This window comes from Panicum virgatum, chromosome 6N (assembly GCF_016808335.1).
Source record: "Panicum virgatum strain AP13 chromosome 6N, P.virgatum_v5, whole genome shotgun sequence".
NCBI classification, from domain to species: domain Eukaryota; kingdom Viridiplantae; phylum Streptophyta; class Magnoliopsida; order Poales; family Poaceae; genus Panicum; species Panicum virgatum.
This window is the reverse complement of record NC_053150.1, coordinates 4,389,195-4,413,875: the sequence shown is the minus strand read 5'-3', so window position 1 is coordinate 4,413,875 and position 24,681 is coordinate 4,389,195. Positions and strand designations below refer to the sequence as shown.

At 47.8% G+C, this 24,681-nt stretch overlaps 4 protein-coding genes, 1 long non-coding RNA gene and 1 other non-coding gene across 7 annotated transcripts; 5 read left to right on the top strand and 1 right to left on the bottom strand.

Moving 5' to 3' along the window:
• The first annotated feature begins 232 nt into the window (after nucleotides 1-232).
• LOC120677676 (U-box domain-containing protein 8-like) lies at nucleotides 233-1,993 on the top strand. The gene has a single exon (XM_039958851.1). The coding sequence runs from the start codon at nucleotides 397-399 to the stop codon at nucleotides 1,462-1,464; it is 1,068 nt and encodes a 355-aa protein (XP_039814785.1). The 5' UTR covers nucleotides 233-396; the 3' UTR covers nucleotides 1,465-1,993.
• Nucleotides 1,994-7,909: 5,916 nt separating this feature from the next.
• On the top strand, nucleotides 7,910-10,186 carry LOC120677674 (multiple organellar RNA editing factor 9, chloroplastic-like). Its single transcript, XM_039958850.1, has 5 exons — nucleotides 7,910-8,311; nucleotides 9,139-9,236; nucleotides 9,326-9,391; nucleotides 9,490-9,663; nucleotides 9,744-10,186. The coding sequence occupies exons 1-4, from the start codon at nucleotides 7,965-7,967 to the stop codon at nucleotides 9,660-9,662; spliced, it is 684 nt and encodes a 227-aa protein (XP_039814784.1). The 5' UTR covers nucleotides 7,910-7,964; the 3' UTR covers nucleotide 9,663; nucleotides 9,744-10,186.
• Nucleotides 9,848-11,591, bottom strand: LOC120677675. Its single transcript, XR_005676397.1, has 2 exons — nucleotides 11,297-11,591; nucleotides 9,848-10,245 (listed from the first exon to the last, which is right to left on the bottom strand). It is a non-coding gene; the product is annotated as an uncharacterized LOC120677675 (long non-coding RNA).
• Nucleotides 11,592-12,362: 771 nt separating this feature from the next.
• LOC120677673 (organelle RRM domain-containing protein 2, mitochondrial-like) lies at nucleotides 12,363-15,846 on the top strand. Of its 2 annotated transcripts, XM_039958848.1 has the most exons (5): nucleotides 12,363-12,586; nucleotides 13,471-13,539; nucleotides 13,614-13,720; nucleotides 13,983-14,072; nucleotides 15,408-15,846. In XM_039958848.1, exons 1-5 carry the CDS (start codon nucleotides 12,466-12,468, stop codon nucleotides 15,531-15,533), a joined length of 513 nt encoding a protein of 170 aa, XP_039814782.1. In that variant the 5' UTR covers nucleotides 12,363-12,465; the 3' UTR covers nucleotides 15,534-15,846. The 2 variants fall into 2 exon arrangements, with proteins under 2 accessions (XP_039814782.1, XP_039814783.1); XM_039958849.1 differs by lacking the exon at nucleotides 13,983-14,072 and having other exon boundaries at nucleotides 12,364-12,586.
• On the top strand, nucleotides 14,130-14,260 carry LOC120680351. Its single transcript, XR_005677620.1, has one exon. It is a non-coding gene; the product is annotated as a small nucleolar RNA snoR113 (small nucleolar RNA).
• A 3,123-nt stretch (nucleotides 15,847-18,969) lies between the features above and the next one.
• Nucleotides 18,970-20,100, top strand: LOC120677672. Its single transcript, XM_039958847.1, has 2 exons — nucleotides 18,970-19,507; nucleotides 19,611-20,100. The coding sequence occupies exons 1-2, from the start codon at nucleotides 19,203-19,205 to the stop codon at nucleotides 19,666-19,668; spliced, it is 363 nt and encodes a 120-aa protein (XP_039814781.1). The 5' UTR covers nucleotides 18,970-19,202; the 3' UTR covers nucleotides 19,669-20,100.
• The last annotated feature ends 4,581 nt before the right edge of the window (nucleotides 20,101-24,681 follow it).

Sequence of the window (24,681 nt, the reverse complement as noted above, 5' to 3'; positions counted from 1 at the left end):
CCCCGCAGTCTACCAATTTTACGAAAATCACCCCGGACATTTTGCAGTTCAATTTCTTAAAATAAATCTAAACTGGAGGGCATATTTCTGCGCGGCAACACCGCACAATGTTCTAGTACTGTATGAAAAATCACCTACACACAAAAGAGCCATTGCACGCGAGGCTCGCATAACACGTGAGAGCACACTAAAGCCTACCGGGCGGTCTCCCCACTCCGTCCCACGGCAACCCGTTTCCGTCCACCGGAAGTGCCGGACTTTCCCCACTCGCTCCTCCCAAGTCCCAAGCTTCTTGTGCGGCTTCGTCTTCCTCCAGACCAGAGTCCCACACGCTTCCCATTCCACTCACCCCCCCTCCGCGTGAACGCGCCGGAGCCGCGGATCCTGCCGCCAAGAATGGAGGCATGGCCGGACGACTTCCGGTGCCCCATCACGCTGGAGGTCATGACCGACCCCGTCATCCTCCCCTCCGGCCACACCTTCGAGCGCCGCAGCATCCAGCGCTGGCTCGACGGGGGGCACCTCACCTGCCCCGTCACCAACCTCCCGCTCCCGCCCTCCCCGCCGCTCATCCCCAACCACGCGCTGCGCCGCCTCATAGCCGCCGTCGCGCCTTCAGCGGTGGCCGCCCCCGTCCCCTCTGAGGGACCTGCGCAGGGGAGGCAAGAAGCGGCGGCGGCGGAGGCGGTTCAGTCCTCGTCGTCCGTGCCGGCGCTGCTGAGGCTGGCCAAGTCCGGCGCCGCCGGACGGAGGGAGGTGCTGGAGTCCGGCAACGCGGCGGTGCTGCTGCGGCACGCGGCGGCCGGGGACGAGGCGGCGGCCCGGGCGCTCCTGCTCCTCACCCTGGACGGCGACGACGCGCGCGTCGGGCTCGTGGCGGACGGCGCCGTCGACGCGCTCTCCGCCGCGGTACGCCGCGGCGGCGCGGTCGCCGCGCTCGCGGCCACGGCGCTCACCAGCCTCGCCACCGTCGACGTCAACAAATGCAGCATCGGGGCGCACCCCTCCGTCATCCCGGAGCTGGTGGGGCTCCTCCGCTGCGGCGGCCCGCGGGAGCGCCGCGAGGCGGCCACGGCCCTCTACGAGCTCTGCAAGCTGCCGGAGAACCGCCGCCGCGCCGTGCGCGAAGGCGCGGCGCCCACGCTCGCCGACTTCGCCGCCGTCGGCTCCGCCCGCGCCGTCGAGGTGCTCGGCCTCCTCGCCAAGTGCCGCGAGGGGCGCCAGCAGCTGTGCAAGATCCCCGGCATCGTGTCCGTGCTCTCGGGCGTCGCCGGAAGCGGCAACTCCCGGGCAATCGAGCAGGCCCTGCTCGTCCTCAACTGGATTTGCTCGGAGAGCAACGAATTGGCATTGGAAGCGACAAAGCTGGGAGCTTTCAAGCTCTGTGAGACCCTGGTGAACGACGACAACTGCAAGATCGCCAAGAACGCGGTCGAATTGGCCCGGACGCTCGAGACAGCGTGATTCAAATTGGGCTGTCCAGAGATGAAATTTGTCATAATTTTGATTTGGCACCTGCTAGATTGGGTGTTGGCCTCATTGTACAGAGGTAGAAACAGCAAAGGTGAAGCTTCTCATCTTCTTCTCTCTTTCTGTTCATTTCCCCTTCTCTTTTCATATTGTAGCGGCGCAGAAAGGGGGACAGATCAGTAGAATTTAGTTTGTGTCCATATGGTTAGAACAAAAAAAAAAGAACATGGTTCATGATCTTATCAGCTAGAACTGCTTCCATGTTTCGGAGAATCACCAGATCACCGTGTCTGAAATGCTGTCCACAAGTATGATACATCTGATGATCTTCATATACTCAGAAGTCAGTGATCCAGTGTGGTCGGTCGCTACTAGTTTCGTTTCTTCCTCCTTTGCTGTGTTCCATAGTTTTTCATGGTTACATGAGGAGAATTGGATTGTGCTATTGCGGTATTGCCTATCATCTCCTTGTGACTTTTGATAAGAAATGAAATGCGCCACAAGTATATAGAGGCTGTTATTACTTCCTGTCTGCTCAGAAAATCTTTTGTGCTTGCTAACTTGATATGTACTACTTCATCAGCTATCTGCTCTATTAGGTTTGACATTTGATGGTAATTAATATTATTTCCATGTAGTGCATTGAAAGCTCGTGATTTGTCCTAAGTTTTCCACGTTGGAATTAAATAACCAGGATGAGCTTCCTGCTGGGCATATTGTATAGCCAATAGAAAACCTGATGCAACTAGTGTAGGACCCTCAGTATCCCTTGCATCATCCTATTAGCTTAAATTACTCAGTAGATTGCGCAACTGATGTTCCTTATTTAAATTTGAGTACGGCCATAGGTTTGAGATAGGCTTACTTTTGGCTTATAAATTATAGGTATTCTATATCACTCCAGAATAAACTTTCAAAGTGCTCTTATGTGGAAACATTTTATACCAAAGCCATGTGAATCAATCCGGATTGCTTGTGTCACTTTTGTCCTTGAGAGAAGTGAGTGGTTATTGTGCACCTTTGAGAATCATTTTGTTTGACAAGGACGCCTTAGTTTTTTAGATGGTCCAGTTTTTGCTTCGTCAACAAACTTACAATCTCTACCTTGAATTGAATATGGAGAGGTCTAAACACGCTTTTGTCCCATTAGTCGGCGACAAAGCAGTGGGGATTCTTGAGATCCCACCGGATCAGGAAACACCCAGGAAATTAAACGGCTTTTGTATGTAGCTGAATTTTCTTCCTGTTCCTTTCAGAGGAGGTTGAATGCTCATCCTCTTTGCCATCTTACTGTACCTTATGTTTTAACTACTGTGAATATTGGAAAATATCTTACTTCTCTCTGATCTGCCATAATGATAACCAGCCCATATTTAGCTGATTAGCTTTAACAAGACTGCATTAGTGAGGGTTATGCAGTGCTGATGTGGCGGTGATGCTGACAAATGTCTGAATGGAAACCTAGCAGCCGTAAGATAAGGGTTGACCTTGACCACAAGCTTTTCCTGGGGGGTGGTTGGCATGTCCATTTTGATCGCATGGCCTGTTCTAAACCAACAAAGGCCTGTTGGCGCCATTACTAAAAAGCTGAAACGCGGGCATCTAATCGTGACCCTGGTTAGTAGACGCGGTTAGATCATGCAAATCGGGCAGTCGTCAGCCTCTCTGATTGGGTGACCCATCCTGATGTGCTCATGCACATTTTCAGCAGTGGATTGAATGAGTGTGAGACTGACTGAACGGTGGTGCGTAGAACTGTGATAGCATCCTTCAGAAAGGCTTTTCCCCTTGTAGCGCCATTCTGGTGTGTGATGGATCTGTGGATGCTCCATCCGGATCCGGGTGGTGTTGATCAGAAACAGGAACGGCAGCGGGCAGCTGTTTCCTGAAATACGCTTTGCTTCTTTTCCCTGGGGCATTGGCTCCTGATCTACTTGCATGTCTGACAAATCCAGAAAGGGTTCATCTGTTCCATGCTTGTGGTAAACAGTACGGTGCAGATGATACTTGGAGCGGATCATCAGCACCATGGTTGTAATTTAAAGCCTCTTCTGCCAAGATGCCAACCTCTGCTCCTTCAGGGAATCATGTAACAAGAAAAAGGTGGTCCACTTGGGGGCAAAGGCAAAGAAAACAAATGGAGGAATCCATGGCTGAGGTACTGAACTTATCCAAGGATGAGGTGCTGAACCTACTTAGTGATGATAATCGTAAGCGCAAGACGACAAACATCCGTCGCATCTCGATGGCCAGCAGCCACTGGCATGTGGGGCCGTGCTGCCTGGCGGGCGGTGGGCCACCTCCACCAGCGACTGTAAACAGAAGATCAGGTTTAGGGAGCGTTTTCCTTTCTTTTTTTTTCCTACTATAGAAGGCTACTAGAACACACGGTCTTTCTTCTGTGGCATAGCCTACTATAGAAGGCTACTAGAACACACGGTCGGCAAAGCTGTGTGTTGTCAAAAGGGAGGGAGCCTAGGAAGAGTCCGCGTCTACAGTGACGTGGCCTCCAACAGTACGGAGCGACCGAATCCAACCAATGCCACCACTGCAGCGCCAACTGCATCCACAGTCATCTCTCTCACGGGATCTGTCTGTATGTGTGTGCCTGTTGTTTTTTCTTCTGAAATGAACTTTGATCTCTGAACTCCCGAAACGATGATCCTGGGGTGTGTTTAGATCCCAAAACTTCTCCACTCTTTCCAAACTTTCCATCACATCAAAATCACATCGAAATATTAAATATAGCAAATGACCCATGCATAAAGTATTAAATATAGGTAAATAAAAAAACTAATTGCATAGTTTTGATGTACATTGCGAGACGAATCTTTTGAGTCTAGTTAGTCTATAATAGAACAATATTTATCACAAACAAACAAAAAGTGCTATAGTATGCTGCAGTGTCCGATGTGACATTTCCTACCAACTTTTCAAGATCAACACACCCTGGATTGGAATTCCGAGCCCCGGGCGGGCTTCTGGTGGCCAAACGCAACCAGGCCAAGTGGAGTGCTGCCAAATCGAAGGTACAGTAGGTTCTAGATGGACGGCTGAATCTGAATTGAGTGGAGAAGATGAATGAACATCTCTCTCTCATCGTCAGAAGAGAGAGAGGGAAAATGGCTTTTGCATGGAGACGGACGGACGAGTGTTGGGGACTGCCGGACTTGTGGGCTAGTTGCTCGGGCCCAGTCCGTTTGGGATCTTGATCTCTTCCGCCTACCGCTTGCCACTTGTCGACTCGCCGGCGATTACGGGGACGACGCCGACGTCGCCTTTTTGCCATCACCGGCTCCGGCTAGTGGGTCTCTGCCGTCCGGAGCTGCGCTGCGTGCCCCCATTTTGTTCGGGCTCTTTTGGCCATGGACCTGTTGGCAATGGCAACTGTGTTTTCGAGGTTGCAACGATGCGCACATGTTCTTAGGGCACGTTTAGTTCCCAAACCAAAAAAATTTGGTTGTCAAATCAACAGTTTGACCAGATGTCAAGAGGATTTTTCGGGCACTAATTAAAAAACTAATTTCAGAACTCACCTGGAAACCGCGAAACGAATCTTTTAAGGCCTTTGACCGCATCATTAGCACAAGTGGGTTACTGTAGCACTTATGGCTAATTATGCACTAATTATGCTCAAAAGATTCATCTCGCCGTGTACATCCAAACTGTGCAATTAGTTTTATTGTTTAACTACATTTAGTACTCCATACACGTGTCCAAAGAAAGAGGCACAAATTTCGAGGTGATAATTTTTGGGAACTAAACGCGCGTGTTTCTCTTTTTTTTTTCTTTGGGTGCATGTAGATTATGCTCACGAAAGTTATGTGATACTCGAGTGTTTCAGATAGTTTCCACGTTTGGGTTTTCGCTGCAGTTCAGCGCATAGAGCATAGCGCGCGCTGTCATCCACAATCCAACATCCCACTTTACTATAGCAACATGTCCGTTAAGAGTAAGGATTTAGGGGTTTAGGGATGAGGACAGGGGAAGGCTCATGATTTGGGAGTTCGGTATTTAAAATCTCAGAAAAAGTAATTTTTTGACCGCTCAAATTTCATAAATTACAATGATAAGTTTCAAAACAAAGATCAAATTTATCACTAATCCTCTCACCTTGCGCTCAAGCTTGATTTCGCTCAGACATGCTTCTTCTTGCTCGTTCATGCCCCACATGGGCACGAGTGCTAGAGTGGCGGAGCTGTGGAGGCCCTACCATGCTGGGCGAAGCGGCATAGACGCGCTCTGGCCATGTGCTCCACGTCGTGCATGCCTGCGCCCTGTGCCCTTGCTACCACGCCCGTGCTACCGATCGTCTGCCTGGCCGCGGAGCCCCTACTGTCGTTTGTCCTCACGATCGACGATCGCGCCCTTGCTGCCAGGATCGCCGATTTGAGAAGCTAGGGTTGCGATCTTACGGCTGGGGATTGGGAAATTGAGGAACCGAGGGTGCACACAAGCGCTTGCCCAGTCGGTTAGGCTGGCTAATTGGCTGCCTGACCGCTAATGGGCCCGCGGGCTGTTGGGTGGGGAGATGTGGGACATGGGTTACTATGATTTTCGGCACCAAGTAGAAACTAGAAGTTAAAAAGCCCATTATATTGTCTAATATTTTTATTTTTAATTCATATACATATACTACACTACATATATAAATTTTTTTGCCACAAATAATAGGTATTCACTTGAATACCCTTGCTACCATGTAGGCCCGCCATTGGATGAGGAATCAGGATCGGGAATGGACGCGCAGAGCTTATAAGATTGGACATGCTGGTCAACAACTCCTTTATCTTTCGGTAAAATAGCCGATTTCATCTCTAAACTATCACGTTTGGCTCATTTTTGCCTCTCAGCTATGAGAACATCCAAATAGGTCCTTGAACTATCCAACGTACGGCCCCCCCCCGTGCGTTACTGTGTTGCCTCTTGCATCAACATCTGGGACGAGGAAACACGCAGCATTTACTAGCCGGAATCCGAACCCCCGGGTCAGGACACCGACAATTAAGAAATTGTGTGATTCGTGATCACCACCCAGGTTAGGTGCTGAATGTTCGGATGGTTAGATAAAGAGTGTGAAGCAAACGTCAAACGTTCGGACAGGTCATGCAAGACCTGCAACGCATGCAAACGTTCAATTCGCGGCAGCACACGGTAGTCTAAACTGCACGCAGCTAGGAACAATATATAAACAAAAAGGTTGCATCAAAAAAATATAAACAAAAAGGGCGATTAGTAATATTTTTGCAATATATGGACAACACTAACATCCCAACCAATTTAACATTAGCAAAGTGTATATATATATATATATATATATATATATATATATATATATATATATATATATATATATATATATATATATATATATATACTAGGTTGCACATGGGGAATTGACGGGGCCACACCTCCATTTCTCCGATCTTATTACCAGGGTTCATTTTGGTGAAACTCCATTTGAAATTCGTGAAATCCGTTATTTTTTCAGGCAGTGGAGAATTGTGGTTATTTATTTATTTGTTTTTGAAAAATCGCAATATTACTTAATCCTATACATGATGTTGGAATCGAATTTATGCATTTCACAGGTTTTAAATTCAACCCAGCATGTCAATAATGCGAGCTAGACTCACTGAACAGCCAAATTAAAGGAAAAGATGTCTGTCATGGCGCCATAAATATGATCTGGGCAGGTTCCACCATAAGAAATTTTAACGGCTGAGTTACGCGTGTGCACACCCGTCCCTAATCAGTTTTTTTTTTAAGAAACCGGGTTTGAATTTCATATGAAAAACCGTCCCTAATCAGTTAGTCTGTGGATTTCATTTGGCTACCGGGGCAGCAGCCCATGGGCGAGCGTTGAGTCACCATGGGGCCTAGTCTGGTTTAGCCCATTCCCAGCCCACGAATACCTCAGAATCTTGCCAAATTTGGGCACTGTTTTCCTTCTTGGGAATAAGTATAATACTGATTCAAACCCCTAAAAAAAGTAATATTGCTTGAAGATACAAAGTTACTCGAGCAAATGTAGGTTGACGGTAATAACTAAGGCCTTCATTATTTAGTATTCCATTTCCATTAATTCATCGCACCGAACGAAATGCATCATCATTTGATCTTGATGGTAATGTCGTAGGCTTGAACAAGTGTTGATTTTCCCCCCCTGTTCAATAGAATTAAATAATTAGTCCCGTTTTTCCTCTCTGCCTTTGTGATTCGTCTCACTATTGGATGGGATAGCGATGATTTATCGCTGGAAAGAAGTTTAATTCAAGTAGTGCTAGCAATTACCCCATAGGCGTTGGCCCACTACACCAAAGCGGAATATCCAGCCATTGTCTGGCCCGGCCCACTTACGACGTAATGGGCCGCACAAAACCCTCGTAAAATATCTTCTTCCTCCTCCTGCCCTTTAAAGCACACGCGCGCCCCTCTCTCTCTCTCTCCCACCTTATCCCCTCCCTTCCGGCAAAACCTCGCGGCGCGCTCCGATGGCCGCGTCCCTCCCGCCCACCGCCGCCGCTGCGCGCCTCGCGGCCCAAGCCTTCGCCTTCCCGTCGCCCAGGCCTTCACCCGCCGCCGCCTCCGCGGCGCTCCCGCGCGCCGCCGCCGCCTTCCCCGCAATCGCCGTCGCGGCGGCGCCCCCGCGGCCCCGGCGCGCGCGGAGGCCGGCGCCGCCCGCGGCGGGGGCCGGGGGCGAGCAGAGGGAGACGATACTGCTCCCCGGGTGCGACTACAACCACTGGCTGATCGTCATGGAGTTCCCCAAGGACCCCGCGCCCACCCGCGAGCAGATGATCGATACCTACCTCAACACCCTCGCCACCGTCCTCGGAAGGTACCGCCCCCCCCCCCTCCCGCCTCTGCGCGCCTGGTTTCCTCACCGAGGCTTGCGTGTGCGTGGTCCGGTCGCGCCGCGATCAGTGCTGGCGCCTTCTCGATTTCCCTTGCTAATTTGCTGAATTGCAAGGGCAAAGTAGTTGTGGTGGGGGAAAGATGCAGCGGGTTCTAATTTGGAGCGAAATGGGGGACTTGGATCCAAGAAATCTCACGGTTTAACCGCTGAGTTCAACAGTTCTATAGTTAGCTGTCTCTGGGATTTTCTGCAGATTGTTGTGGATTGTGCACATTGTGCAGATAGGTACTAGGTTTATTCTGGCCCTTTGAGTAGAGTTAGTTTCTCGCTACCGATCCTATGTGTTGAGTTCTCCTGAGCTCTAGGCTCTTTTTAGCTCTTTTGGCACTCTAACGTTTGCTGGTAACCCCAGCCGCACGACCAATTGTCTGAAACGCTTGTTACGCTTTCAATAAAGCTGGGCGTAATGCCTTTGGTCGAAAAAAGGTACTAGGTTTATAGATATGTAATATAACAGGTTTAACAAGGTACTGTCCATTCGAGAATACACAAACGAGACGGCCATTAAGTTACAACATAACACCGTTTTCATTTCCATGGTAGCATTACTGCATATATATATGAAGAAAGGCATTGCACTGCCTGATGTAACCCAGTGTTGGCCAGTGTAGTTTAGCGTCAGCAATTTGTGATGCCATTCTCTAGCTCATTAACCTGATGTGACGGGCTGTGCACGCACGATTTTCTTTTAGTTAATTGAAGGATTCTGTGCATATGATTCTAGACTTAATGTTTTGTTGCATTGGCAGCATGGAGGAAGCCAAGAAGAACATGTATGCATTCAGCACGACCACCTACACAGGGTTCCAGTGCACCGTTGATGAAGAGACATCAGAGAAGTTCAAGGGTAAATCCTCGATTGACTATAAACCAACTACCAATTTCTCCAAACATTTTGGGTGGCCCTGGCTCATATTGTTGTTATGCTTCCTGTAGGTTTGCCTGGTGTTCTTTGGGTGCTTCCCGATTCCTACATCGATGTCAAAAACAAGGACTATGGAGGTCAGTTCAATGTTAAAAAATATCTGAGGCTGTGCTCGTAGTTGTGTATTGCTTCTTTAATCCAAGTAGCTCAATCCTTTTCCCTGTTGTCCATTCAGGTGACAAATACATCAATGGTGAGATAATTCCCTGCACATACCCAACCTACCAACCAAAGGAGCGGAGAACATCAAAGTATGAGAGCAGACGGTACGAGAGGCGAAGAGATGGTCCCCCAGCCAACAGGAAACCAAGGCAACAGGCCCCTCAGACTGAGTCAGCATCTTCATGAGGTAGAAACGTATCTGAATCTGTTCATTTGCACAGATTGGTGCCTAAGCTGAACCCACTCCTCACTATTACAATTTTGCAGGCATTTATCCACATAGTACTACTGAAACAAAAGAGCACGCTTAATTCTGTCTGATTTCTCCCCATGTAAGGACAAGCATGCATATCCATCCTCAGCTCAAAATATCAGCAGTGCTGTGCAACTGACCTGCACAGAGCTTGGATTTGGATCACGTGGGTTGGTGCTGATATTTTGAGCAGACTATGACATCTGAGTTTGACACGGAGCGAACCTGATTTATCTAAAATGCTGTTATTCTCCCAACTCCTAGTGAACTATCCTAGTGATGCTTTGCATGATGTTGGCTGGCCTATCTGTATCGCGGATCTTGTGAAATGTGTTCCATTTCCCCTTTGAGCTTTGTTTGAACAGTTGGTGTTTCGTGCCATAGCGTTATGCTTGCAAAGTCACTATGTTCTGCTGGAGATTGCATATTGGGCCATTGAAGGAAGTGAGAGTTATTAGTCCTTGTGTTAATTTGATGTGTTTCTTGCTCACTCAATTGTACTTTTGCACTACTTGACTGTGAGTAAGGCTGGCTATCGAGCCGGCTCGGCTCGGCTCGGCTAAGCTCGAGCTGGCTCGTTATGGTAACGAGCTGGCTCGGATCGGCTCGTTAACAAACCGAGCTAAAAGGCAGGCTCGGCTCGGCTTGTTTTCCAGCTCGAGCCGGCTCATTTGGCTCGCGAGCCAGCTTGAATAAATAGCCTGGAGCTGGCTCATCTTCCTCCATGACTGCGGGGAGAGGGAGCTTGGAGCTGGAGGTGCCGTCGCACTGAGCAGGTCTTGGCAAGGGCGCGCCAGGGCGTCGGCCGTGAGGCGCGCAGGGGCGCCGGCCGTGGCGCTGCCCGCCTTCGCAGGGGAGCCGGCCGCTAGGTGCCCAGGGGGCAGGGCGCCGGCCGCGGCGCGACCCGCCTGCGCAGGGGCGCCGGCTACGGCGCTGCCCTCTTGCGCAGGGGCGCCGGCCGCGGTGCTGCCCGCCTGCGCAGGGGCGCCGGCCGCGAGGCGCGCAGGTGCCGGCTGCGGCGCAGGCGCTGCCTGCCTGCGCAGCGGCTGTTGGGGACTGGAGGCGGGTCGCTGGAGGGGTGCCCAAGTGTTGGGCGGCGGCCGGCGGCGCCGTGATGGTTGAGGAACAGAGCGATGGTGGAGGTTGGAGCCTGGAGGCAGGTCGCCGCCTCGCCTGAAGGGTGGCCCGGCCAGGGACGCCCGGACGAGCGAAGGGGGCGGAGGGGGGGCGTGGGGGCATCGGGGCGACCAGGGGTGGCGCGACGCGACTCGCGCAGTCGCCGTCGCCGCTCCGCACAGGGGAATCGCGAGGGTCAGGGAGGGGAGGCGCTAGGTTAGGGTTGGTGTTTTATCGCGCGTCGTGGGCTGTTGGCTGGGCCGGCTAGTTGGGCTTTGCTCGATTCGGCTCGCGAGCCGCTTGCAAGCCAGCTCGAGCTGGCTCGATAAAATCCCGAGCTGAAACCTTGGCTTGGCTTGGTAACAATTCTTAACGAGCCGAGTCGAGCCGAGCCACTAATGAGCCGAGCCGAGCGAGCTAGCGAGCCACGAGTTTTTCGTCCAGCCTTAACTGTGAGACATGAATTGTGAATCTTGAAGTGCTCTCTCAGTCCAGACAGTTTGGCTGAATATGGTTTGGATAACTCAAGATTAGAGGCCTTGGCCATGTGGTGGTAGTAAACCATCGATTCTTCATCTGATCTGAATTCAGCAGCGGTGTTGGTTTCTAGTTGGATTACCCTTCCGTTGAAATCTAGCTGCATGGACTGGATAAAAAAAATCAGAATGGTTATATGTAGCGAAACACTGGACTGCATCTGTGAAGTTCTTTTCCTTTTTTTGCTGAAGAAAATGCCCACTCTATCTCGTTTTTGCCAATATGATACCGTCTTGTTCCACAACCCAGCGACGATCCAGTGGTAAAACAACATAATGAAAGTAAGGGATATGTGGAAACAAAATTCAGAATCAATGGCCAAACAAAGAAGAGAAAAGTCACTCAATTTTCTTGATTACTCCGTCACCGTGAGCTCTGACGAGCATTAGTAAAAAAACTTCCTGCGGGGGTAAGACCACCCCCACGACATTGTTTGAGATTGTTTGAGAGGTAGAATGACCTTCTCACAGCAGGCCAAGAAAACCCCCGAACCTCTGCCCCACCCGTACACGGGGCTCGTCGCCTTGTGAGTTAGGCCGGGCTTCACAGTGCTTTGGACATGAGGCAGGCGAGGGGTTTTTTTTACCCGCAGGCGGAAATTCGTCCCGACCAGGGATCGAACCCACAACCTGCGGGGTGCTGCCGGACTGCCGTGACCAACTGGTCCGACATACTTTGCCCTGACGAGCATTAGTTACACCAGCAATGCGATGAGACCTTTTTTTTTTTGAAAGGGCAATGTCATCAGACCTCACATAAGGTTCGCTTGAATTCTGCATGTGAAGTTCCTGCCCTGCCAGATATGCAGATACCATGACTCCATGAGCACCACTCCAACGGCTTTCGTGAAGATCCCATCCGCCCAGTTACCAATCCGACGGCCACGATATTACTCGCAAAAAAAGAGAGTAAAGGGTATTCTAGTCAATCCAAATTATGAACGCTGCCGCCGCCACACAGGAGGGCAGTATGGTCATTTCGTCCCAAGCCCTAGAAAGGTCTTAAACCCCAGGTTCAGCAGAGGCGGCGAATCCCTAACTCCCCGTCCAGTCCCTCGGCACCCGAATTCCGGCGGCGGCGGCGATGGCGGCGGCTGCGGCGAGGTCCGGTTTCCGGCGCATGTTCTCCATCTCGGCCTTCGCGCCGCCGAAGCCGCCCGCCCCGCGACCCCAGGCCGACCCCTCCCCCAACCTCTTCGTCTCCGGTGCGATTCCTCCTCCTCCCCATTCCTGTCCCCTTTTCTGGTGACGCCTACGGCTATGGCGGTGGTCTCCTCTGTTGATTTGCTCGAGTATTGAGTCGTTGACGTCGGAGGGTGGTCTTGCGGCGCCTTGATTTTACCGGTCGGTTAGGTTTGGTAGCTCCGGATCTCGTCTTGGTTAATGTTTAGAAATCGATTGATTTCTAGCTCGCTCCTCGGAAATTGGGGAAAATCTGAGGTGCACGCTGATGGTGAGCGAAATCACAGTTCAACCTTCGAAATCACAGTCCCACTGGAGGGTGGCCCTGTAGGTTTCCTTCGTTCCACCTTAGGTTTCGTATACTGCTGGTGATTAGCTTAGTTCTCATTTCATTAACCCATCAACGGTGGTGTTGATTACCAAGTTACCAATCGGCAGAAAAAACTTGAGCAGCAACCTTGCCCGCAAGCGATTAGAGAATGGGGCCTCAGGAGAATGTGGGGAGCCCAATAATTCTTAGTTCTCATTTTCAAGTTTTTCACTAGTTTACAACGACAAAGTCACTTGGTGACTTGGGTTGAAATTTTGGCCACCTTTGTTTGTGATTATGATATACATCCGAGCAACTTTGTCATTGTAAACTAGTGAGAAACTTGAAAATGACCTAGAAACGCAACTTGAGACAGTATGGATACGCTTTACTCCTGAGTTCACTTGGAAGTCATGATAGAAAATGCCATAAAATTGTTCTGGATGTTGCCAATGTTTTACAATGTTAACATTAAAAAGATGGCAGTAGTGAGTTCACTTCTTCTATTACAGAAATTAGAATTAAAATATCATGCCTCTACCCTTTTCTTGTGTGTTTGATGTTTCCATTCAATTCTGATCTTTCTATGACTTGTAGGATTAAGCAAGCGTACCTCAACAGAAGGACTTAGAGATGCTTTTGCGAAGTTCGGGGAAGTTGTTCATGGTATGTTTTTTCTCCTCCTGTGGTCATTCTTGTTATGCTATAAATTTTGATCCCCATTTCTCTTCCAATTGCAGCTCGAGTTGTGACAGACCGTGTCTCCGGATGTTCGAAAGGGTTTGGCTTTGTAAGGTATGCTACAACTGAAGAAGCAGCGAAAGGAATAGAAGGAATGGATGGAAAGGTATATGGTTGTTTAATGCTTAGTAAACTTATCTTCCATTGAAGAAGTGTTACTGTTTTGTAATGATTGTGCTGTCAATTTCCTGACAAAGTGAGCATCACTCATTATTGAATAGTCTAGATATATGGCCCTGTCCCCTTTTGACACAGTTCTCTACATATCACTATTCTGGATTTACATCTGGTACTATTTTTTGATATCCTAGATGCTTCAGCTAGTAAGTGTTTTCTTGGCTTGATACTATTTGCATTGACTAATACAGAGCTGTAGTGGTGCAAATAGGTTCAGTCAGATGGCATCTGGACTGAGAATTGATAAGATGACTCTGATCCGGTTGTACACCCAGCTGGTGGTAATTGGGAAGGCAATCTCTGATTTTTTTATGTGCTTTGTTTTTTATGTTATGAAATGGCAGTGAGGAGATCTGAAAGGCCGGTCTTACGGCTGCCTCCCAATTTCCCAGATATGACGAGTCTCTTGTCTTATAGGAGTGGGATGGTAGTAGGATGATGTGATTCGGCGAAAGGTTATCTGAGCCATATCCTTTGAAACTCACTTGGCATAGCTACCTAAAGAGCCATTTGGTATTGTACTATTGTGTATGAAATCTAGTTATTGACTTGTGTATCTTGTTTGAAAAACTGAGCTAGGTCTGTTCAATGTTTGAATTAAAATACTGGTGTATATCAAGAACATTGTTCATTTATTTGGCAGTCAAATGCAAAAGAACTCTGAATATTTGATGAAGTACAGTGTTTCATTCCTCAATAGTGCAACTTCATTCCCAGTCTCACACGTGCTACAAAATTGTTCTGCCCTATAAGAACCATTGGTTGGGCCTTGTTTCCATGAGTATTGGCCTTAGAAGTTAGAACCTTTGATCTTTTATTGCATGGTGGACCTGTGAAAATTGTCTGGACAGTCCCTTTGCCCCCTTGATAACTGGGCCAGCCATATGTAAGCTGTAGTTGACGTAACCATAAGTGGATGGATATTTTGCCTTTCTATGAGAACTTTTTTGTGTCAATTTGGCTCCTAACAAGTATATGGTGCTCACTATTTGTGTGAAAGTTAGCAACTATTTCTTTCTAAATCTTGCTTGCCTCTGATACGTGGCAAGCACAAATGAAATTGTACTGTGATTGTACTACTAAAATTGAAGTAAAATTTATGGGCTGATTGACCAACTTTTTCCATCCATTTATAAGCATCTTGGTACTGTTATCTAGCTTTTTTTTCCCACACAGAACTGATACTTTCTAATTGCTACTGCTGCTGCATAAATCATTAATGGGCCTATAAGAATGTTTGAATAAGTCACTAAAATCATTTGCAGATTTCTTATTGTTTTTAAGAGAAGATCTCGAATACTCATTGTGGTCTCTGATGCTGCCTCGATCTGTCACTTGGTGGTTTATGATTCTGAATTTCTGATGTTACCTTGTTGCCCAGATGATATGCAACTTTACCTTTGTATTCAGCTCTTTGTATATCAACCAAGAAAAACAATTTAAATTTGTTTTGTTTCTTGTTGGGTTTTAACTCAGTAGCAATTCTCTTGATCTCTATATGAGATATTGATTTGTGGCAGCTCAAGTTTTTCCTTCTCATTTTTGTGTGTTTATGCTGCAATGCATAGTGATATACCAATATTTTCTCCCCCCTGACAGCTCTATTTTTTGTGCAGTTCCTTGATGGGTGGGTTATTTTTGCGGAATATGCTAAACCCAGACCACCGCCCCAGGAAGCAGAGATGAATTCGCAGCCACAACAATCATGGGGCCCTCCATCAAGTTCCTGGGGTTCACAGTAGATGAAGAGCAGCCCTCTATGCAGCCTTGGGGCTCACAGTGGATCAAAAGGCCATCAATTCTGCATCTGATTTATAGATATTGTGTGTTGTGCTGTACCAGGTGTGAATGCCCTAGACGGTCTGATATTCTTGCCGTGTTGGAGTGGTCGTTTACTCGCGTCCATGGTTTCCACATGAAGAGGTAGTTGTCAATCCCAACACGGACCAAAACACGTATACTGTCCATGTGCAACAGTTGAAAACCTTTGCGAATAATGTCTGCTATCGTGCTTGTTGTGGGATGTTTTTATGCGAGGATGTCATTTTATTCGAATTGCCTTATTCGAATTGTTGCCGTGCTTATCAGCTGGCACTTGGCAGCTTGCGCTAGCTGCTTGTCGTTTTATTTGAATTGTCACCGTGCTTATCAGCTGGCAGCTTGTGCTAGCTGCTCTCATATCGGTCGACCACCCAGCATTGTTCCTGGTCGATCTGTCGGTTGATGGCGACGGCGAAGCTGATCTCTCTTGCTGATGTGTGCGGTACATTCCCTAAATCAATCGACAGTGTATGATCAACTTTTGGTTACGTGCCGTTCTTGTCGTGCGTCTGATTTGCCCTGGATGATGTGGTTTCCAGAAGTGGTTTGCATTCGTGTTGCCTGATGTGGTTGGTGCCGTGTGTCTGAACTTAACCTGCTGTTACCCATTGGTACACCTGTAAACCTGTGACACCGGACGCGGTGCTCTGCCTGTTGATGCCGGCGCCTTCACTATCACTGGTGTGCCTACAGTCTCCTTTCGCCGGGGGCTGCGCTGGCAAGCTCTGTCGGCGGTCAGCCACTGTCGTCGTCGGCATTGGCTGCCGGTGCACAGGTGGTGTGGTCTCAGCTGCTCCTGTAGATGCTTCCACTGTTCCGTGGCGCCGGTTAACCTGACCAGGTTTTACAAGCCTAACCCAAATCTCCTGTGTGTGAGTCGTCCGTCAAATCCGAGCATGGACACCACAGGGGCTGATCGATGGCTCGTCGCCGCCGACATGTCTCGCCGTGATCCAGACGATCCGGCCTCCTGAGGATCTTGGGTTGGGACCGGCCTGAAAATTGAAGTGGCCGGAGTGCCGGGGTCGTGCACGGCAGATACGGGCAGCGAGATCAGGTGACGGCGAGAGGTGCCCGGCGCCGCAGGGAAAGCGCCTCGTCCAGCAACGTGGCCGTGCGGTTGCAATCCGGCCATAGCTGTCTACACGTCCTGTTATCCGAATCTTCAATGGAGGTTGAATGCGTCAACAGTGACTTGAACCAAACCCAAACGGGATAGGGGACTTCGTAATTCAGGGGATTACTGAAGCTAATCCATACGAAAAATATTGAAGGGAAAGGACTCACGTTCTTTCATATGGCTATGGTTTCTGAAGAATTTATCATTATATTTTCTTGTTGTAGTTTTATTTTTAAAGTAAATTTAATAGAATTGCAACTTTTTTTGGTAAAATACATACCCATGACCTGTAATTATTTTGACTAGGTTTTGTATCTATTTTCGCACTCGGTACCATATAAATACTTTGATTGGTGAGGGTAGTAAAAATGACCTTTTCCTTCAAAATTTCAATTATAGTTGTAATTCTACGAATCGAAAAGTGTCAAAATATTCGTGATTATGTGGAATTTATTTACTCTTTGTGCTCCGAGGTTGTTATTTCCAAGATTCTTATCGAGGTTGTTATTACCAAGATTCTTAGCCTACGATTGACTTTTCACATGGCTAAAACTCGTGGAGGATTGTGTACAAGTTGCAGATATTTGGGCGGTTCCGTGCACAAGTTGCAGATAGTAACATCAACAGTGGATCTTCTCAATCCCCTGAACCTGAGATGTGCACATGATCAACTAACCACTTCCATTCCTTTATGCTAAAGAGGAGAAGAAACCAACCTCTTCTGCAAAAAGCTTCGAGAAGAACAATCACAACAGATAAAGTAATGAAGCTTTCTTGTTTCGAAACATAGCAATTTATCTCCTCTACGACATATATATGTATGTATTGGGAGGTATTGGAGTGCAGTGGTAGAGCATCTCCAGCAGTCCTTTAATAATTCTTTTCCAATAATTGGTATTGGAAGATATTCAAATAGCAGTTTTAGGATTATTGGGAGAGTTGCTTTTGCAATCTCACAATTCAACTCTCTTATTGGGAGAGTCACAACTCCCTCTTTATTTAGAGAGAGGTGGGGTGAATTTTTGTGATGTCCAAATAATTATCGGGAAAAGGGGAAAGATTTTGGGAGACTGCTAGAGTACTAGTTTCTTATCTACTCTTCTAATATGGTAGTTGGATTGAGGATTTGGGGGACTGCTGGAGATATTCTTCAACTTATTTTTGTGACCTAAACCTTTGATGCTAATCAGCGAAGTCTGAGCCGATGATTATCTATGTATGTACAAAACAAGCATAATATTATTTTTAAAAATTAATTGATAATAGAGGGGATATGCTATGTTACTATGTTGTCGACTTGTCATTCCACTATGCAGCTACGCCTGTGTTGCTAGGTACCTATATAGACGGAACGCGTCCTAGTCGCATGCCCCACCTCCATGTACATATAACGCCTGGCCCCACCCGTGCAAATGTAGTGGGCCCCACGGTCCACGTGTAACACTATTTGCATCACACGATCAGGAAAGCGAGGCACCTAGAGATTCACGACATAAATGTATGTTTCCCTCGAAATTAAGCCTGCCCTGCCCTGGATGGCATTAGGGTTGAAAACAGACGGAAATATTCCCGTTCCGATCGTTCCGTTTTTTATTTTTGTCCGTCCATTTCCGTATTTGTGGGATCCCGTTTCCGTATTTACGAAAGTAGAAATGAGATTTCTCCGTCCGTTTCCGAGAAATCCCGTTTTTACATGGAATTGACCCGTATTTATTCTGTTTTCATCCCGTTTTTAATCTACATAAGATATGTCTAAAAATTGATATTTTCAAAAACATACCTATCACTAAGTATGCATGTTAACATGTTAACACATGGCATACTAGTTAATATTGGACTAATAACTTCGTACGTGTATATTATTTTGTGACTTTGTTAATGTATACTCGAGAATATTTGATCACGTTATTCTTTCCGGCTCAACGTCCGTATTGGTTCGTTTCCGTACTTCCCCGTAACCCGATCCCGTTTCCGTACCCGTATTTTCCGAACCCGATCCCATTTCCGCCAAAAAATATAGAAACGGAAATAGAAATGAGGTTTTTCCGTCCGTTTCGGTCCGTTTTCATCGCTAGATGGCATCCAATCATCCATATCATCCGTCGTCTTCGTCGGCGGTCCAGAGGATTTCATGATCCCAGAACTACCCCTGCCGGCCCCACAGGATTCGAGGGCATTTTGGTCATCTTCTTCCCCACGTGAACTCTATAAAGCAGCACCTGTGCACGTGATCTCTCTACCTGCACAGCCGCTCGGCTCCCTGGTTCGCTGGTTGCTTATCTAGCTCTGGCCACTCGTAGCCAGTGGCATTCCGGTCAATAGGCGTCGAGGTCTCGCCGCCGGCGGCCTAGAGAGAGAAACAGATCAAGAGAGAGGATTCGGATATATAATAGAGAGAGAGAGAGTACAGGGGTTAAGAGAGAGGGTGAGGCCGGGGGGCAAGATAGAGGGGAGCGTGCGCAGGAAGCTGATGAGGCTCCTGTCGTTCGTGCCCTGTGGCTGCCGTGCTGGACCCATCGACGACGCGCCGCCCGCCGACCACGCCGTAGACGCCGCCGCCGCCGCGAGGAGGAGGCGCCGGAGGAGGAGGAGGATCGTCGCCGCCGGATCCGTGGGTGGTGCAGCCGCCCATCAGTGGCGCCCGTCGCTCGGGGACATCTACGAGGAGTACAGCACCGACGCGGCCAAGGCCGCCGGCGGGCCGGCGAGGGCCAGGAAGGCGGCGTCCTGGGACGTCGCCAGGGTGCTGCCCCGCGCACACAGCGATGAATACCGGTAGCTACACGTGTCACAGCTCTCTCTCTCTCTCTCTCTCTCTCTCTCTCTCTCTCTCTCTTACCGATAGCCTGACGTGCTAATACCGTCCGTCCATGTGCAGGCACCTCGAGAGCGCGTCGTCCATGCCGGCGTTCGCGCCGACGGCGTACCTGTTCTGATGACGATGATCATGGCGGCGTCGGCATCGACCACGAATCGAGGACGACGGCAACTACAAGTACCGGCCACCACAAGTATTGTCTGAAGCATGTATACAGATTATTATCCACGTATTGCAGGACCAAGGATCTATACGCATCCATCAGGAAATAAAGTTTGTCTCTTCTTCCTCAAGACAGAGTTAGAGAGAGAGAGCGGCGCGCGTGTGTCTATATATATGTGTGTGTGATGGTTTGGATGAGCTAGCTACTAGAGATGATGTGCACATATATGTGGCATGCATCACCATGCATGACATGCTAGATTGTAAATCTTCTCATGGAGTATTGTCATGTACATAATTACTATGTAATATAGAGAGTGGTGGTGATCATTAAGAGACTATCAAAGTCTACATCATTATATTGAAGTTGATTGGAACCCTTTGTTCAGTAGTAGTACTGATGAATCGCTAAGGAGTTCGTGGATTTTTTTTTTGGGGGGGGGGGGGGGGGGGGCAGGGAACGGATACAATCCATATTTCAACTATGAAGGCCTAGATTTTACCAAATGGATCATTTTTAGCCAACTCCTCTCGTCAGGGCAAGCAGCTCACTCAGAGAATCTGGAATATCCCCTCCCAACTGTTCAAGGCAATTTTTAGACACCCCTTACATGTTTGATAAGATTTGCAATCGTGGCCTCGTCAGTTGTGAGTTGTGACTACAGACTACGGCATCAGCATCAAGAGTAAACCATTCTGATCGGAGAGAATGGGCATCAGCAGCTGACAAGAATTGGGTCTGAAATGCAATAAGCACATTTCTAAAGGACAAAACATACAATTGGAATGGGCTAAACCCTAAACGAGGCGTGCCTGGGCGCGACGAAGGCCGACAACTTCGTCGGCAGCTCCTACGTCTCCGTCGTTGCGCTCCTGGTGAACCGGCCTGCGCCTGCGCGGCAAGGGAAGTAGGGAACCCTCAACAGCGCCATGAGCGACAGACATGGGGACGCTTCCTAATGGAAAACTGCCCGGACAGCAAACAAAGGGTTCTTCTGGTGGAAGGACGTAGTAAGGTTATTGGACAAATTTAAAGGAATTGCAAAAGCCATTCAAAATGGAAGTACAATTCTTCTCTGGCAAGTGTAACACCCCTAGTGTTAATCTTGTACGTTAGTCACCAATGATCACTTAATCATGGTCATTAGTGTTAATCAAGCTGGCTTTGTTTCATTTCAATCGTGGCTCCACTTTAATCTTGGTTTTCTCCCAAATCCAAAACTCAAATCAAGTTTTGCCCAACATCAATGTTGTAGATTTTTTTTCCCTCTACACTTTTGTTTTGACCAAATCTTAAGTTTTTATGTGAAGTTTTGAGTTTCCGCTGGTCAAAATCGAGTCAAATTTGGATCAAAAGAGTAAAAATCTTCACCTGCTCCCGTCCTCATGCACTGCACGGTTTTAACTCCACCTTCACCTTATTCTCCCACGGTCTTATCCCCTACCTGTTTTCTTCTTTTTCCTCGTGCCAGAGGCAAATCGAGCTCGAGCGGTGGCCTTGGCCGACCAGAAATCCACCAGCCGTGCCTCATCCCCTTCCGATTCGGCCCACCCCGCACCTCCTCGAGTCCAGGTCGAGCTCTTCCTCGGCCACTGTTTCCGGCCATCAGGAGCTCCACCACTGACCCCCAATTCCGGCCACCGTCGATCCGCTCCTTCCGATCCTCCTCCGCCTGAATCGAGGCTGTGGTGAGCCCGGCCGCGCCTCCCTCGACCTCCCCAGCACCTTTCTCGGCCGAATCGACCTCGGCACCACCGGTCGCCATTGGAGTTCCTCCCGAAGCTCCTGCTCGACCTCGACGCCCTTCGTCCCGCCATTCCCCACTCGAATCGAGGTCGTGGTGAGCACCCCCACACTCTCTTCTATCGGGGTTTTTACATATTTGTCATCCTTACGGTTGCCACACACCCGATTGCCATCCTTAGAATGCCTCTTACATATAGACCTAATCATGGGCCACCCGACCCGATTAATCCGACCCAACCCGCTCGAAAAAAACCTGACATCATTATAGTGATGTGCATATATAATATATATATATGTGTGATGCATAACATGCTAGCGTGTAAATCTTCTCATGGTGTAATTATATTGTCATGTACTCCCTCCGTCCCAAAAAGACCGCAATAGTAGGATTTGACACGCAAACCAATGTATATGAGAAATTACGAAAATACCCCTATGACCTGTCCCACTCGCACACTATCCAGCACCGTGTTCTTGCATCGGCCTGCTCCTTGCTCCTTGCATTCTCGTCAGAAGGAGCTAGAGATTAGATGGGTAATAGGGAGGTGCGGGACCAAGGAACTAGGAAGCCAGCAAACGTATGGAGGGAAATGTGTCCACGCGTCCAGCTCTTCAGACACGAGGGGGTGAACATTGTAGGGCGGTACTAGGTGTGGGTCCAAATAGGCCTGATACCCTATCCTATTTGCCTCTGTACGCGTAAAATGACGATCTTTGCCGGGACAAAATTCAAACTGTAAAACGACGGTCATTTTGGGACGAGAGGGAGTACATACATAATTACTATGTAATATAGAGAGAGTGGTGGCGATAATTATCAAAGTCTACATCATTATATTGAAGTTGATTGGAACCGTTTGTTCAGTAGTAGTACTGATGAATCGCCAAGGAGTTCGTGGATTTTTCTTTTTTGCTAAGGAACAGATACAATCTATATTTCGGCCTAGATTTTACCAAATGGACCATTTTTAGCTAACTCCTCTCAGAGCAAGCAGCTCACTCAGAGAATCTGGAATATCCCCTCCGAACTGTTCAATGCAATTTTTAGACACCCATTGAACTTACAACGTTGTGACTACGGCATCAGCATCAAAAGTAAACCGTTCTGATCAGAGAGAATGAGCATCAGCAGCTGACAAGAATTGGGTCTGAAATGCAATCAGCACATTTCTGAAAGACAAAACAATTGGAATGGGCTAAACGAGGCGTGCTTGGGAGGCCGACAACTTCGCCGGCAGCTCCTACGTCTCCGTCGTCGCGCTCCTGGTGAACCGGCCGGGACCGGGAGGAAAGCGTACGTGCGGGAGCTGCGCCCGCGCGGCCGCAAGGGAACCATCAACAGCGCCATGAGCGACAGACACAGGGCGTCCCCGCACCTACGCGTCGGCGGCCACCGCTATTACGAGGCCTCCAGGAGTGCGCGTCGGAAGGCTGTCAGTATCAGTGAAGAAATTAACCTTCAGTAAAAAAACATGTTTTAAGCTTGGGGATGTAAACCTAAAATAGCCCGTCGTTTCAGTTGCTTGATATGCTAAATGAGAAGAAATTTGGAGCAACGCTCTGCTAATTTTGCAAATTTTTCTTGCAAAACAATACTAGAAACAAGTACAGAAACGTAAAGACATGAGATAAATGCTTAATTTTGTTGTGCGCATAGTGAATCCTTTCTTCACGAGAAATGTCCATCAATGCAGCACGTTTGGAAGGAAATTCATGCTGGCACATTCTTACAGAATACTGTCAAATCTACTTGCCTGGGCTTCCAAATCAGTGGTGTTGCAACTTTGCAACCCATTCAAGAATAACCTGCGGGTTCAGAAAAAGGAGGGCAGAATCAGGGGTGGGCAAATTTAACCGAAACCGAAGAACCGAACCGAAAGAATCGGAACCGAAACCGAAAGAACCGGAACCGAAAAATTCGGTTCCTTGTTCGGTTCCAGATATTGAAGAACCGAAATAACCGAAAAAAATTCGGTTCCTACACTCGGGTAACCGAATTAACCGAAAGAACCGAATTACATAAACTTTGCATTTTGTAAGAGTATATTTAGTTTACATGTGATGTATCATACTTCAATTGCCATGTATTTCTCTTACTATATTGTTATTGTTCTCTTCTCAATTATTATTCTCTAAAGTAGAGAAAGTATTGTCTAAATTTGCTATAGAACATGTATATTTTTCTTGTTATCTTAGCTTTCGGTAAAAAAAATCGGTTAGTTCGGTTAGAACCGAAACCGAACCGAAATAACCGAGAACCAAAATACTCGGTTCCTGAAATTTCTTGGAACCGATCGGTTCCTATTTTCTAGGAACCGAATTTCTTCGAAAACCGAGGAACCGAACCGAACCGAACCAAAGAACCGAATGTCCACCCCTAGGCAGAATAAACCAATATTATAAGTTCTTTATTGACTACTTTTTTCGGGTTTTTAAAACTAAATCATCACTTTCAGTTAAGCAAATCATTTTAGAACAACAAGTCTAACACGAGGAACAAGTACAGAACCATCTGGCAAGAGAGAATTATAAGATTGTAAGATGGGGAATGGCCAGATGAAGCACACCATCAGCCCCTGAATTTTCAGGTTGTAAAATGAATAAAGAAAAAAAATAAACTGCTCAGAATATCCAGTACGTAGAGGTCTAATAACAAGATATTCAAGTACGGAAAAACAGACCTGCATCTCTTAGTAGAGAAAATAATACATATTACAGATTAAGGCAGATAGTGCTCGTCTGAAACAATGGGCCCTAATAGCTTTTCCAGTTGGACTTCAAGTTTTTGCTTGAGACTACCCCCATGTTGGCAATGCAACCCATGAGTAGGTTGTAGTCATGTTAATGTTATTTCACTGCTTATAGGCATGGTGGGAATTGCTTTCCACAGTCTTAGCCTCTATATCCATGGGCGTACCATTGTGAGATTGTCGATCTATGGGTGACTAATGAGCCATTTGGTCTGATGTGAACAACAACATGATCATCCTTCTGCTCCGTCTAGAATTGAAGCAGAGAAGAATTATGGTAGACATTGTGTTCGCTTGGCTTGTCAGCCAACCAGCCAGCAGTACTGTTTTCTCATACTAAATCAACACCAGCCACTAGCTACCAGTCAGCAGTACTGTTCTCTCATAACAAATCAGCACCAGCCATCAGCCACAGTCAAGCGAACACAACGAGAGTGAAGTTCAGAATTCATCCGATTGATAAATCAATCAT